This window comes from Capricornis sumatraensis, chromosome 20 (assembly GCF_032405125.1).
Source record: "Capricornis sumatraensis isolate serow.1 chromosome 20, serow.2, whole genome shotgun sequence".
NCBI classification, from domain to species: Eukaryota; Metazoa; Chordata; class Mammalia; order Artiodactyla; family Bovidae; genus Capricornis; species Capricornis sumatraensis.
This window is the reverse complement of record NC_091088.1, coordinates 55,627,489-55,643,772: the sequence shown is the minus strand read 5'-3', so window position 1 is coordinate 55,643,772 and position 16,284 is coordinate 55,627,489. Positions and strand designations below refer to the sequence as shown.

Below are 16,284 nucleotides of genomic sequence, written 5' to 3'. Positions count from 1 at the left end.
CATCCATGTTGTAGACCGTGGGTTACACAGAGTGGTCCTCCTTCTTATTTATCTTCCTGCTTCTCCCGCCTCCCTCCTCCCATGAAGGCCCTCAGCCCACGGCCCCTGAGCTGTGTGGCTCTATACAACGGTCTTGGATTCCCTGACATCCCCCTTCCAATGCCCCGAGCTGCAAATAAACATCAGAAGCCTGACATCCCTGGGTCCGGTGGTGATCCCTGCCAGCTTACAGATGACTCACAGATTGTCAGATCACTGGAGATCGTTCCAGAAGGTGAGAACTGCTTCATCTCAATGCTTGTTCCTTGAGGGAAAACCTATTGTCTTGTTTAACACTCTACCGCGGAGAAGGCAATGGCACCCCACTCCAGTACTCTTCCCTGGAAAATCCTCTGGGCGGGGGAGCCTGGTAGGCTGCATTCCATGGGGTCGCTAAGAGTCGGACACGACCGAGCAACTTCACTTTCACTTTCATGCATCGGAGAAGGAAATGGCAACCCACTCCAGTGTTCTTGCCTGGAGAATCCCAGGGACGGGGGAGCCTGATGGGCTGCCGTCTATGGGGTCGCACAGAGTTGGACACAACTGAAGCGACTTAGCAGCAGCAGCAGCAGCAGCAGCAGCAGCAGCAGCAGCAGCAGCAACACTCTACCGTCAGCACCTGAGGCAGTGTGTGGTAGGTGACAGACATCTACAATATTTGCTGATGGATGACTGAAAAAAGGAATGAACCCCTAAACCCAGACCACACGGAGTTAGGTCTTCCATCAGACCCCGCCTCCTCCTCTACACCTCACGCTTCACAGATGCACAGACACACCCCTGTCCCCAGTGGGCACAGGACGCCCGCTTCTGCTGGCCAGCTAAGCTTAATCTCTTATGTCGCAATGCCACTCACCGATAAAATGTCTGAGAGCCAACCTTGCAGGGCCCCCACCCTAAGTGCAGCCTCCACGATTTCCTTCAGCTGGCACCACCCCTCTTCCATGGGGGACGTGCTCTCTGTTCAATGGCATCACCCACCAAGACAACTCCAGCCCCTCAGAGGCCCGTGGGAGCTGGCTTGGCATCTGCTGAGATGATAAAACCTCGTGGCCTCTGCAACCCCTGCAAACTTTGGGCTCTCTGTTGTCTCTGGAGAGTTAGCAGGAGTTCTGCCAAGGCAGGATCCTGGTACAACCTCCAAACCCATCGGACAAAGTAACAAAGAACAGAGACACCTAAATTTTTAGAGGAACGTCGGACGGAAGGCAGGCATGGACCACGGCTCTCTCTGCCATCCTGCGCCTCATTCTCTTCATTGGCCTCCTGCTCCTCTGGGCTGCCCTGCCTCCCAGGGCCGCCTTCCGGCTGGACCCTGGCTTCTGCCCTTCCCGGGAAACGTTTTGCAAATGAACCCGAAGGATTTACTCAAGTTATTGGAGGTGATGAGGTGGAAGGGGCACCAGGAGGTGGAAAGCAAGAGGTGGGATGAATGGGAAACAGCTCCCAGTTAGCAAGGGAGCTGGGAAAGGCAGGTCAACTTTGGATGGGATTCCCCAGACTCCCTTGGGAACTGTCTTCTTCCAGCCATGATCTGGCCCTAGATATGGGATAGAGAAGTTAACAGAATTCCTATGAGGAGTGGAGGATGGGTTGAGTGAAGAGAGAAGTACTTTTTTTTAAAAATTAAAATAGTTTATTGGAGCATAGTTGATTTACACTCTTGTGTTAGTCTCAGATGTACAGAGAAGTGATTCAACTAAACATATATATTCACTCTTTTCAAATTCTTTGCCCATTAGGTTATTACAGAATATTGAGTAGAGTTCCCTGCTGTATAGAGGTCCTTGTTGATTATCTGTTTTATATTAATATATAGATGGGTGTGTATGTTAACCTCAAACTCCTAATTTATCCTGTCCCACCTCCCTGCCTTATATTTTCTTCTCAGTAACCATAAACTGCGGGTGGCGCTCCGCAGAAAGAGACAGGCAGTGTAACTTCCCTCGGCCAAGCCAAGGGGTCCCGAGGAGAGGTGAGCCTGCTGCCCGCCAACCCAGCCCCTCGGCGAGCAAGAGACAATCAGACACGACAGGTGTTCTGTCTGAGCAGTTCCGCTTTATTACCAGAAACTCTTGGTTTATATAGGCAAGCAGGGGGGTTTTGCGAGGAAATTTCCAGAGTTGCACCAATCATGTTAAAGGTCAAATCGGCATGTACCATAGTTGCACCAATCACGTTAAAGGTCAAATCGTAATATGCCATAGTTGCACCAATCATGTTAAAGGTCAAATCGTCACGTGCCTTCATTATAACAGGAGTCTATGGTGATCACACGCTGTCCACGTGCACGGAAATCAAGAGAGCCAATCAAAAACTTTAACATAGACCACGCCCCTCTCTCTTCCCCCAGGCGCCATCTTAGTTTCCTACCGCAAAGCTAACCCATCTTTTTTAAGGTTTCCCATTTAGGGCCCCACAATAAACTTGTTTTCTACATCTGTGACTCTGTTTCTGTTTTGGAAATAAGTTCATTTGTATCATTAAAAAAAACTGTATTCCATATATTGACAACATCATAAGATACTTGTTCTCTTTCTTACTTCACTTCATAACTGAATAATCTAGATAATGGATAATCTAGGTCCATCCATGTTGCTGCAAATGGCATTATTTTGTTCTTTTTTATGACTAAGTAATATTTCACTGTATACATACACCATATCTTCTTACCCCAGCCTCTGTCAATGGACAAGTACGTTGCTTCTGTTTCTTCTTTATTGTGAATAGTGCTGCAATCAATATTAGGGTGCAAGAGTCTTTTTTTTTTTTTAAAAAAAATACTTTTAACACAGTTCCCAGTACAGTTTAATAACAAGTGCCAAATGGGTTTTCATAAAGTAGTCATAGTAAGGATAGATAATGATCATTAGTACTTTGGCAGGTTCAGTGAAAGAGTTGCTCCTTAAGGCCTTCTTTTTTAAAATAAATTTTTTTATTTTTCGTCGACCTGAGTCTTGAGGCTGCTTGTGGGCTCTCTTTAGTTGCAGAGAGCAGGGGCTCCTCTCTGGCTCAGGTGTGTGGGCTCCGTGTTGTGGGGGCTTCTCTTGTTGAGGGGAACGGGCTCTGGGCACGTGGACTTCAGTGGTTGTGGTGCATGGACTTGGCTGCTCTGTAGCTTGTGGGATCCTCTCGGTCCAGGGATCAAACCCGTGTCCCCTGCAGTGGCAGGAGGATTCTTATCCACTGTACCACAGGGAAGTCCTGTCTTGTTTCTCTAATCACTTTATATTGGAGTCTAGTTGATTTAGAATGCTTAGTTAGTTTCTGCTGGCTAGCAAAGTGGATCAATTATACATGTAGATGTATCCACTCTTTTTATGGGCTTCCCTAGTGGCTCAGACAGTGAAGAATCTACCTGCAATGTGGGAGACCCAGGTTCAGTCCCTGGGTTGAGAGATCCCCTGGAGAAGGGAATGGCAATCCACTCCAATATTCTTGCCTGGAAAATCCCAGAGACAGAGGAGCCTGGTGGGCTACAGTCCATGGGATCACAAATAGCTGGACATGACTCAGTGACTAACACACACACACTCTAAGATTCTTTTCTCATATAAGTCACTGTAGAGTATTGAGTAGAGTTCCCTGTGCTGTTCAGTAAATTTTTATTAGTTATCTATTTTATGTATATTAATGTACATGTGTTAATCCCAGTCTCCCAAGTAATCCCTCCCTTCTTTTATCCTTGGTTACCATAAGTTTGTTTTTTTGTATTTGTGACAATTTCTGTTTCACAATTTTAATTACTTTTTTATTGGCGTATAGTTGATTTCTGATGGCGTGTTGGTTTCTGGTGCAGCAAAGTGAGTCAGCCGCACTCACACATATATATCCACTCTCTTTTAGGCTCCATCCCCATATAGGTCATTACAGAGAACGGAGCAGACTTCTCTGTGTTATGCAGTAAGTTCTTTTTTTTTTAAATTTTTACTTTATTTTACTTTACAATACTGTATTGGTTTTGCCATACACTGACATGAATCCACCACGGGTGTACATGCGTTCCCAAACATGAACTCCCCACCCACCTCCCTCCCCACAACATCCCTCTGGGTCATCCCCGTGCACCAGCCCCAAGCATGCTGTATCCTGCATCGGACATAGACTGGTGATTCGATTCTTACATGATAGTATACATGTTTCAATGCCATTCTCCCAAATCATCCCACCCTCTCCCTCTCCCTCTGAGTACAAAAGTCTGCTATACACATCTGTGTCTTTTTTGCTGTCTTGCATACAGGGTCATCATTGCCATCTTTCTAAATTCCATATATATATGTGTTAGTATACTGTATTGGTGTTTTTCTTTCTGGCTTACTTCACTCTGTGTTATGCAGTAAGTTCTTATCAGTTACCTATTTTGTATATTAGCCTGAGTATATGTCAAACCAGTCTCCCAAGTTACCCTTCCCCACTTTCCCTCTAGGTAAATAAGTTTGTTTTCTACATCTGTGACTCAATTACTCTTTCTAGATAGGCTTTCTGGTACCATTTTTTTAGATTCCACGTATATGTGACACCACATGTTTGCCTTTTCCATCTGCCTTCCTTCACTCGGTTTGCCAGGCCCACGTCCTTCTGTGTCAGTGCAAACGGCGTCACTTCATTCTCTTTCATGCTGGGTGATTGTCCATTGGATATATGGGCCACACCTTTTTACCCACTCCTCTATCGATGGACATTTAGGTAGCTTCCATGTCCTGGCTTTTGTAAATAGTGCTGTGATGAACACTGGGGTGCAGGTATCTTTTTGAATTATGGTTTTATCCAGACATATGCCTAGGAGTGGGATGGCTGGGTCACACGGAAACTATTTTTAGTATTTTTGAGGGACATCCATTCTATTCTCTATGGTGGCTGCACCATGGTGGCTACACCAACAGTGTAGGAGGCTTTCCTTTGGAGAGAGAGATTCTGATAGACTTGAGACTTTGAGCTGTGGTCCTGTGTAGGTTGAAAAGGAGAGATTCCATAGCTTGGATGTGGGGAGTCTCTGTAATTCTTAAAAGCAAAGCTGGGGGGGGGGGGTTGGCTCTTGGAAAAGCCAAGAGAGGAGGATGCTGGGGGTCAGGTGATATATGTGAGGCTCGGAGAAGACCACAGAGTTCCAGCCTCTGCTCTTCCCTGACGGGGCTGCAGCCTGCAGGGCAAGCTAGCTGGGAGGTGTGATGCAGGGGTGAGGTGGAGAGCCTTCTCTTGAATCAGAGAGCGAGACCTGGACTCTGCCCCCACAGCTGCGAGAGAAATACGGGGATGTCTTTACCCTCTACCTGGGGTCTCGGCCCGCTGTCATCCTGTGGGGGTACGAGGCGATGAGGGAGGCCCTGGTGGATCAGGCTGTGGCGTTCTCTGGCCGAGGGCACGTCGCCATCACTGACCGTCTTCCAGGGAACAGGTGAGTGGGGGACGAGGGTGAGGATTAGGGAGAGGGGGAGGGAGTATCCCATGTGCTTTCAAAACCTTCCCTCCACACCCCACCATCGGGTGTGGGTTTGCCAGTGGAATATCTTGGAAGGTTCCACAGCAATTCTCTGTGACCACCATGAAGGACTTGGGATGGGGAAGCGGAGTATTGAGGAACGAATCAAGGAGGGGGCTCAGTGTCTGGTGGAGGAGCTGGGTGAGTGTGGGCTGGGTGGAGGTGGGGATGAGATGGGGTGAGAGAGAGAGGGAGAGAGAGATGCAGAGACAGGTTCAGGAATAGAGAGAAGGGATAGACAGGAATAAACAGAAAAACAGAAGATGGTAGAGAGAGACAAAGTGAGACCAGCAGAGGCAGAGAGAGAAACAGGCAGAGAAAGCAGCCAGAAGCACAAGAGACCAGAGGCAGAGAGAAAACAAGAGACAGAGAGATGCTGAGGCCACTGAATGAATGAGTGAGTCCGGGAGCAGAAGCTGCAAGAAAAAGCCATACAAAGATAAAGGTAGAGAGATACAGAGTCAGAGGAACATGGAATGCCAGTGAGGTCAAGGAGAGGGGCCATGAGGGTAGATGGGGAGTTGGAGAGAGAACAGAGGAGAAGGGGTGAGCCTGGAATAAAGAGTCAAAGATAGACCAGAGAAAGTCAGCCCAAGACAGAGAGCAAGAAAAACTACAAGAGACACAGATGTGGACATTCCGGGGAGACAGAGAGGAACAATGAAAGCAAAGAAGAAAAGAGGAAAACCATCAGACAAGCTAGGCTGGCACCAGTCAGGTCAGTCCCCTAGAAGGACACTGCAGGGGACCCCCATGACAGACCTCTCCTCCTCAGGGGCCTACCTGGATCCCCACTTCCTCTTTAACTCCATCACTGCGAACACCATCTCCTCCATTGTCTTCGACGAGCACTTTAATTACCAGGACCCTCAATTATTACAGCTCCTACATTTAATGAATGAGGGCTCTGTTATTGTCAGCTCCTTCTATAGCCAGGTGAGGCTAAAGACTCCACGGTGCGCCAGGAATCAGGGTGGGTAGACCCTGGGAAGAGGTCAGATGATTTCTGTCCTGATCACCAAAGGCAGAAGGCATTGAGAGATCAGTTTCATGTGCGCACTCCAAGCCCTGACCCCTCCCAGGTGAAGCCATCCGTCAGTCTGGGTGTCAGAATCAGGCCTTGGACAAGGATGGGCTTCAAGAGAAGAAACCTCAGCAGATGAGACAGTGACTGGGGCTGGATTCAGAGGTCCATGCAACACTGTGTGTGTCTGTGTGTGTGTGTGTGTGTGTGTGTGTGTGTGTGAGTGTCAGTGTATGTGTGTGAGTTTGTGTGTGTGAGTGTGCTCCGGTGGGAGCCACACCCTCCAAGTCTGCGGGGTAAATAATAGCCTTTGGATGTTGCTATATGTGCAGCTCAGAACATCAACACTCACAGAACCAGTCCAGCAAGTATAATGGGTCTGGGGCCTTGTCTGCCACCCTGTAGGAGTTTGAAATCTCCCCGGGCATCTTGAAAACTCTTTCCTGGCACACACACGTGCTTGTACAGCATGATCCAAGAGGTGAAAGATTTATCACTGAGAACATGGAGAGGCGCCAGAAGACGCTGGATCCCAGTGGCCCCAAGGACCTCAAGGATTCCCTCCTGCTTCACATGGACAAGGCAAGACCTGGCCCAGATAGGCGTTGAGGATGGGAAACGGAGTGATGGAAACCGTACTGACATTGAACTAATATCTTTGGGTGTGATTACTTGTTTTTTAAATGTTGAAATATTTCCCTAAGGATTAGAAGAAAGCCAAGATCCACAGTCCCCCGCCATTTTTTCCTATGCCTCCCCAAGCCTTCCTCCCAGCAGCCTTTAAAGAGCTGGTAATTAAGCAGTTGACATGTGTCCAGTAAGCTTTCTCTGAGACACAGCTCCCTTCTTCCCCAGTTCTGAGAGTCAAGTCTGTTCTGATTGGTCAGGCTGCTCGTATATTCAGATGATAGAGACCAATGTCTGTTCTGATTGGTCGGGCATGTGCCATGTGCTGTGCTGTGTTTAGTGGCTCATCGTGTCCAACCCTTTGTGACTCCATGGACTGCAGCCCACCAGGCTCTCTGTCCATGGGGCTTCTCCAGGCAAGAATACTGGAGTGGGTTGCCATGCCCTCCTCCAGCGGGAATCTTCCCAACCCAGGCCTCCAGCATCGCAGGCAGATTCTCTACCAGCTGAGCCACCAGGGAAGCCCAGGAATACTGGAGTGGGGAGCCTATCCCTTCTCCAGGGGATCTTCCCCACCCAGGAACCCAAGTGGGCTCTCCTGCATTGCAGGCAGATTCTTTACCAGCTGAGCTACCAGGGAAGCTTGGCAAGTGCCATACCAGTTGTTAAATGTCTTCATTCGCATCCCTGGAATGTCAGCTGCAAGGGCCAAACAGGAGTGCAACGACACCCAAAGACAGGAAAGCAACAACACAAGAACAACAATGTCAGCAATTTAAACTCTACATTCATTGGGCTGGAAAGTAAAAGTGTTAGTCTTTCGGTTGTGTCCAGCTCTTTGTGATCCCATGGACTGTAGCCTGCCAGGCTCCTCAGATTGGAATTCTCCAGGCAAGAATACTGGAGTGCGTTGCCATTTCCTTCTCCAGAGGATCTTCCTGACCCAGGGGTCAAACCCGGGTCTCCTGCATTGCAGGCAGATTTTTTACCATCTGAGTTACTAGGGAAGCCCATTGAGCTTATTATACATTATATCATGACAACGCACATGATGAACTAAGCACATAGAATTTTTATTTCTTGCACAAAGATACACAGTTAATACATGGTAGGACCTGAGTTTGAAATCCAGAGCTTTGGCTCCAGAGCTCACCCTTTTAGTATCTTATAGGCCTTGGCTAGAGAAAAACAGATCAGCAAAGAGAATGACGGGCACAGAGGAACATGGTGCTGGTACAGAGGGAGGAAGACCCTAAAAAGTGAAATCTTTGCAAGGCAAGACCTTAGGAAGCGCTCATCACTGTCTCTCGGAGCGCTCAGATCCTGAGAGTGAGTTTCACCAGAAAAATCTCCTTAACACGGTGCTCTCACTGCTCATTGCTGGCACAGAGACCTCCAGCGCCACTCTCAGCTATGGGTTTCTACTCCTTCTTAAAAATCCTGATGTCTTCAGGTGAGCTGGGCTTATGGGAGGTGGGGACGATGGAGGGGTGAGTGTTCCTGAGGCCGTACGGGAAGATGGTTGTCTGATGGGCTAAGACAGATAACTTTTGTCCAGAGTAGTCTGAAAAATAAAAAATCACTTCTATTGGGACTTATAATAAAAGCACAAAGCATTTGAAGTGGATTTTGCCAGTCTATGAAAGTACATGGTTTTTGAGTTTGACAAAAAACTTGACTTTTTGAAGTATATTGCCCATTTCAGTTCAGTTCAGTTCAGTCGCCCAGTCATGTCCGACTCTTTGCGACCTCATGAATTGCAGCACGCCAGGCCTCTCTGTTCATCACCAACTCCCAGAGTTCACTCAGAGTCACGTCCATCAAGTCAGTGATGCCATCCAGCCATCTCATCGTCTGTTGTCCCCTTCTCCTCCTACCCCCAATCCCTCCCAGCATCAGAGTCTTTTCCAATGAGTCAACTCTTCGCATGAGGTGGCCAAAGTACTGGAGTTTCAGCTTCAGCATCATTCCTTCCAAAGAAATCCCAGGGCTGATCACCTTCAGAATGGATTGGTTGGATCTCCTTGCAGTCCAAGGGACTCTCAAGAGTCTTCTCCAACACCACAGTTCGAAAGCATCAATTCTTCGGCACTCAGCTTTCTTCACAGTCCAACTCTCACCTCCATACATGACCACTGGAAAAACCATAGCCTTGACTAGATGGACCTTTGTTGGCAAAGTAATGTCTCTGCTTTTCAATATGCTATCTAGGTTGGTCATAACGTTTCTTCCAAGGAGTAGCATCTTTTAATTTCATGGCTGCAGTCACCATCTGCAGCGATTTTGGAGCCCAAAAAAATAAAGTCTGATACTATTTCCACTGCTTCCCCATCTATTTCCTATGAAGTGATGGGACCAGATGCCATGATCTTCATTTTCTGAATGTTGAGCTTTAAGCCAACTTTTTCACTCTTCACTTTCACTTTCATCAAAAGGCTTTTTAGTTCCTCTTCACTTTCTGCCATAAATATGGTGTCATCTGCATATCTGAGGTTATTGATATTTCTCCCGGCAATCTTGATTTCAGCTTGTTTCTTCCAGTCCAGCATTTCTCATGATGTACTCTGCATAGAAGTTAAATAAGCAGGGTGACAATATACAGCCTTGATGTACTCCTTTTCCTATCTGGAGCCAGTCTGTTTCAGTCTGTAAATTGCCCTTTTACTAGTCTGTAAATTGCCCATTTACAACTAATTAAAGAGCCCCTCCGTTCAAGTTAATGTTCTGCAGATCAGACTTGGAGATGCTCGCACCTGGTCAGACATGTTATTTCACAAGAATGAATTTAAGGCCAGAGTGGGGAATGACATATATAAAATTACATAGCATGTGAGTGGGACAAAAAGAGATGACACCCGTTTTACCTGCAACTCATTTTTAGCTGAAAAGAATAAAAACACATCCTGAAGTGTTGAATGAATTTCCACCCACCCATCTTTATCCAAGTTATCCTCATGTTGTAACTAGAGTGGAAACACCACACAAGACTTCCCTCAAAGAAGCTTCTAACTTCCTTTTTGATGCTTTCATTAAGAAGGAATGGTAGCCTAACATCTTTAGTAAAGAATTTACAAGATCCTCCCATCAGGCTGCAGGTCATTTTTAGGTCACTTGGTTGAGTCCACTGGTATGGATATTTATCGACATACCCACCTCCCACCCTAACCATTCTCAGAGGAAGTCCAGGCACAAATCGACAGAGTAATGGTGCACCCTGTCTCCCAGCACTGGAAGAGCGGGTAAATATGCCTTATACAGATGCCGTCATCCGTGAGATTCGGAGATCCAGTGACTCTGTCCCACTTGGCCTACCCCACTCTGCCATCAGGGACACTCACTTCTGGGGATATTATCTCCCAAAGGTGAGACCAGAAGGGCCAGAGAATATTGGTTGGAAGGTGCTGGCCACCCCCAGTCTTATGGTTCATGTCTGGTTCGTGACTATAAGAAGAATTCTTATTTCCAGATTTTTGTGGGAGGGAGGGAGATTTTAGAAAGAGAAAAGTCCTCTCCCCCCCTTTTTTTTTTTTACCTTTACAAGATGTTACGTTTGCTGAAAAAAGTACCATGTACTTATTGAAACTTGTTATACAGTTGACTGGTTTTATAATCTGTGTTCTACTCTCTCCTTTATATGAGCCCATATGTTTATATATACCTATAAACACAATGAGTGGGCCCTACTGCATCTGTTACTGTGCAATTTATGTGCCCAGCGTTCATGTCACCTTCCCCTTGGGTCTTTATGTCCATACCAATACAATTTGCAATTTGTGTGTGTGGCTTTCATTTTGAAATATAACCATACTCTGTAGATATGAACAGTATCAAATTGCCCAATGAACAGCACCCACCCGATTATATTCAGGCCCCAGTCCTGTAGTCAGCTTCTTATAGGGCTCTGTTGAGTCAGATGTGAGCCTTTCAGTCGATGGATCATAAAGAAGACCCGGGGTCTTGGGGAGGAGGAATCAGGGTGGTTGGTGAGGATACCTGGAGGGATGGGACACTATTGACCAAATAGGGCAGAATTGTTTCAACATTCCTGCCAGCAACTGTAGAGCCACACAGTAGGTGAAGCTCCTTATCTACTGAGGATTCATCCACTCTTTGTTGATGGCCCATTTGTCTTTGACATCCTCTTAGGGCATTACTGTGTACTCCATCCTGAGTTCTGCCCTCCATGACCCACGCCACTTTGAGAAGCCAGATGCCTTCTACCCTGGCTGCTTCCTGGATGTGCAGGGCAAGTTCAAGAAGCCACAAGTCTTCATTCCATTCTCCATAAGTCAGTCATGCTCTTTCTCCTCCGTGGGAATGTCTGCTCACTCCCACTCTGTATGTGACTCTCTCTCTTGATCCAACTCCAAGCCCTGTGTGAACAGTTTGGGAAAAGATGAGGAGTCTAAAGGGAATAGAAAGCAAGACAACTTCAGAGATAAGAATAGTGTGAGGCGGAAGGATAGGGATGGGGTATGATGGGGAAGGAAGACAGAGACTCAGTCAGTGATGGAGATAAAGTGAGAGGCAGAGAAACATACTTGCACACAGAGAACAGACAAACCAAGGATCCAGTACTGAGCACCTGCCATGTGGCAAGAATGGGGAAAGGCGTTTAGAACTTTCCTTTCAAGATTAAATAATGACATTTCTCTCATTTTCATACAAAAAATGAAGTATGAAGTAAAAGTGAAAATCGTCCATAATTCATCACTAAACCTGACCTATTAGTACTACAGAGGATGGCCTTTACTGGTTCTATTAATATTTGGTCACACACAAAGGTAGGTGGTGGGTAGGTAAATAGATAATAGGTAGGTAACTTAACTAAAAGTAACAAGAAAGGAAGGGAACAGAAAGGAAGAAAAAGAAAGAAAACTCCTTAATTTGTTTCTTGTTAGCTGATTTCATATTTAAAAATATAAGCAAGACTAGAGTGAGATATATGAGACACTTAAGGCACAGAAATGTGAGGAATATTCAGTCCTAGGTTAATCCTGATTCAATATGCATTCCTAGAGTTTTTCTGTATTCATCACTTATAAAATAATTCAGTTTTAGCCACTGACTTGAAATTCACCATATTTGAAGTGGTTATCCTCCTCAGGTCTATTTCTGTTTTGGGGTTCTTTTTTTTTTTTGGTAATAATCCATATTCACACTGATTTTCCAATCTGTCTTTTTCAGCTATATAATATTCTTTGAATTATTAATATTATACCTGTACATATATTTTAGTGTTTTCTAGGGGACATTACTCTTCCTTTTTTTTTTTTTTTTTTTGTAACACATTTTATTTTTCTTGAGTGTATTTTAGAATTATTTTGTCAAAGTCCCAAAATATCCCACTGGGATTCTACTAGGATTAATCTAAAATTGTATTTTGATTCTGATGCTTTGCCAAATCTCCACCTTTGATAGTAATGGTTTAGTCGCTAAGTCATGTCTGACTCTTGAGACCCTATGGACTGCAGCCTGCAAGGCTCTTCTGTCCATGGGATTCTCCCGGCAAGAAGACCAGAGTGGATTGCCATGTCATTCTCCAGATCTTCCCGACCCAGGACCCAGGGATCTCACAGGCGTCAAGGACTGTGTATCCACTGAGCAGAAGTAGGTCATTATTTGATCAGCCAAGTCCCCGCCTACCCCAGGGTAGGCCAGAGGTTTCAGCTCCCCTCTACCCCTCTGGGAAGGTCCTCTGGAGGAGGAAATGGCAACCCACTCCAGTACTCTTCCCTGGAAAATTCCATGGACAGAGGACCGCAGGGTTGTGAAGAGTTGGACAGAACTTAGGAACTAACCATCACCAACATAGAATCAGAAGTACTTGACATGTAAATCTATGTAAATGAACATGCAAATATCCTTAGATTTTCGTGGTGGGGCAACCAACTGCTCTGCAGGGCTCCCCTCATTGACACTCTCTCCCTTACACCCACAGGAAAATGCCTCTGTCTGGGTGAGAGTTTGGCTCGCTCCCAGCCCTTCCTCATCTTTACCTCCTTGCTGCAGAACTTCTCCTTAGGGTCTCACAAGGCCCCTGAGGACATTGACCTTACACCAAGGGTGAATGGGCTGGGGTGCTGGGGTCCTGGGGTCTAGCCCCCACAGGATCCAGGAGAACCCTCAGGAGAAACTGCGTTGGCAAATGATTTAGAGAGAGACATTTAGAAAATGAATATCATGGCATCCGCTCCCATCACTTCATGGGAAATAGATGGGGAAACAGTGGAAACAGTGTCAGACTTTATTTTTTTGGGCTCCAAAATCACTGCAGATGGTGACTGCAGCCATGAAATTAAAAGACGCTTGCTCTTTGGAAGAAAAGTTATGACCAACCTAGATAGCATATTGAAAAGCAGAGACATTACTTTGCCAACTAAGGTCCGTCTAGTCAAGGCTATGGTTTTTCCAGTAGTCATGTATGGATGTGAGAGTTGGACTGTGAAGAAGGCTGAGTGCCGAAGAATTAATGCTTTTGAACTGTGGTGTTGGAGAAGATTCTTGAGAGTCCCTTGGACTGCAAGGAGATCCAACCAGTCCATTCTGAAGGTGATCAGCCCTGGGATTTCTTTGGAAGGACTGATGCTAAAGCTGAAACTCCAGTACTTTGGCCACCTCATGCGAAGTGTTGACTCATTGGAAAAGACTTTGATGCTGGGAGAGATTGGGGGCAGGAGGAGAAGGGGACGACAGAGGATGAGATGGCTGGATGGCATCACTGACTCGATGGACGTGAGTGATCTGAGTGATCTGAGTGATCTGAGTGAACTCCGGGAGTTGGTGATGGACAGGGAGGCCTGGTATGCTGCGATTCATGGGGTTGCAAAGAGTCGGACATGACTGAGCGATTGAACTGAACTGAACTGAAAGAAAAAATGTTGTAGATAAGAAAATAGAGGAAAGAAAGAGGCTGATATTCCTCTGTTTACACAGAAAGCCAATAAAGCCCCGAGACAAGGAGCTTGCTCTGTTCACGGAGGGCGCAGGTGCCCGCCTGGTCTCCTGAGGGAGTGAAGATGCAGAACGCCTTCCTGTTCAGGTCTTAGAAACCCAGGCAGATAAGTGAATGCAGAGAGCGTCTATGCTCCAAGGGATCAGCCTGAAAAAGAGAATAAGAGAGAGAAAGAAAAAAAGATAGAAAGACACGGGGTGACCAAGCTTCAGTGAGCGAGGCCCGTTATTTTATTTTCAAAAGGGACTTTTATACCTTGACTTGCACATAGAGGGAAATGAAAGATGCAAGGTCATGCAGAATCAGCCCAAACACTCCAGCAGTTTTGCCCTTATTGAAGCCAGTATTTTTTCTGCATACCTTTTCCACAAATGATGTTGTGTACATTATCTTCTGGCCTTGGAGGCCTGTGGACATTTTATGACCCTCTTTTGATGAAGGCTGCTCAACCAGAAAACTTATTTTCCCTCAAAGTGTTTTTTCTTTATATTTCTAATCTATGTCAGCCTCAGAAAATGCTAAACAGAGTTACTTTTCTCACGGAGCAAAGGTACAGTGTGTTACAAGAAAGAACCAATTAGCTCAAAGGTCTGATGTAGTTAATTTCAAGGCTACACTTGTTTTTCTTACATTCCAACTATGTTAACTAATGCACTCCCAGGTGCACAGTGAATAAGAGATATGGGAACTTAGCAACAAGCATTGGCCCAATAATGAAATCTTACACCAGCACTACTCTAATAGTTTTTAACTCTTTGAAAGGCTCTATGTTTTAGGCTTCCTGTGCCTCTCACAGCTGGGAGGCTGTGAACAATCATATGTGTAGCTGCAAGAGTCTGGATAAACCTGCCAAGCAAGCTAGAATGCTAACAGAGGGGGTTTGGATTGAAATATTCCTCTCATGTCCAGGAGACTTATTAGCTAGAGCCCTAAGTCGATTTTCTCCAGAGAAAGGTGGTCGGGGATAGCCCCCTGTTAATGTCAGGAGAGCTGGACTATACATTCCATGGAATTCTCCAGCCCAGAATACTGGAGTGGGTTGCCTTTCCCTTCTCCAGGGGATCTTCCCAACCCAGGGATTGAACCCAGGTCTCCTGCATTGCAGGGGATTCTTTACTGGCTGAGCCACAAGGGAAACCCAAGAATACCGGAATGGAGGGTAGCCTATCCCTTTAAGAAAGGCACAAAATAGTAAGACAGACAGATTCTGGTTTGGCGGTAGATGCTCGAGCTGGTCTAGGGAGCCCCTCGAGTCCTGAAGCCTTGCTTATCAGGTCTCTTCCACATGACTTTGTCATGGCTGGGATGGCCCGTGCTGGCTCCTGGCACTGGGGAGACTGCCCCCTGTGTTCCAGGTCAGCTTCCTGCCCTATAGGGGAGGGGGAAGGCAAGAAGAGGCTCAGATCCCCTCTGAGTCCTTGCATGCAGCCCTTCTCTCTGTCAAGAATTAATGCATGCAGGCTCCTGACTCCTCCCTGTTCACTCTCTCCTGTGGAAAGTCCCTTCTGTGGTCTCTCCATCATCCAGCCTGCTGTAGTCACCACTCATCCCCAGATGGCTTGTAATGTTGACTGAGGATATTTCAGGATCAAGAAATACCTGCAATATATTAGTGTTACCACCCCGCTAGCACAGTCTGGATAACTGAAGCCCCAGAAGAGGACAAGATTTAGACCCAAGCTTACCCAGAGCAGCAGCAGCAGCACGAGGTTCGCTGCCTCTCCTCCTTGTCTCATTTACTCTGCTCACCCCTGCCCTCCTCCTATCTCCTTCAACTGAAATGGCTAGTTCAGCTCTCAGTGCGGTTTTCCTGTGACTTCAAAATAGCTCCCTCCCCTCTCTGATTTTATCCTTTAAAACCGGTCAGACCAAAATAAAGTTCTGTTTTCTCTGGCCAATGGCTGTCTGTGCTCCCTTTGCTCTCTCTCTCTCTTTTAGGTAAATTCACATATCTTGACATTAACCATAAAAATTTTAAAGCATACACTTCAATGGTATTTAGTTACAATGTTGTGTAACCATCAATTCTATCTATTCTGAAACATTTTCATAAAAAACTCCATGCCATTAAGATGTCAGTCCCCATTCTTTCCTCCAATTGACCCCTGACAACCACGACTATGTTTTTGGCTTTTATTTTTCAGATGAATTGATCAA

At 46.1% G+C, this 16,284-nt stretch overlaps 1 protein-coding gene across 1 annotated transcript in view; it reads left to right on the top strand.

The window, feature by feature from the left end:
* Window positions 1–81: 81 nt before the first annotated feature.
* Window positions 82–16,284, top strand: part of LOC138096812 (cytochrome P450 2B6-like) — a 32,356-nt gene continuing 16,153 nt past the window's right edge. Inside the window, 5 exon segments of the mRNA XM_068993073.1 lie at window positions 82–274; window positions 5,248–5,421; window positions 5,460–5,591; window positions 5,594–5,668; window positions 6,282–6,457. Of these exon segments, the coding sequence (XP_068849174.1) occupies window positions 82–274; window positions 5,248–5,421; window positions 5,460–5,591; window positions 5,594–5,668; window positions 6,282–6,457 (750 nt within the window).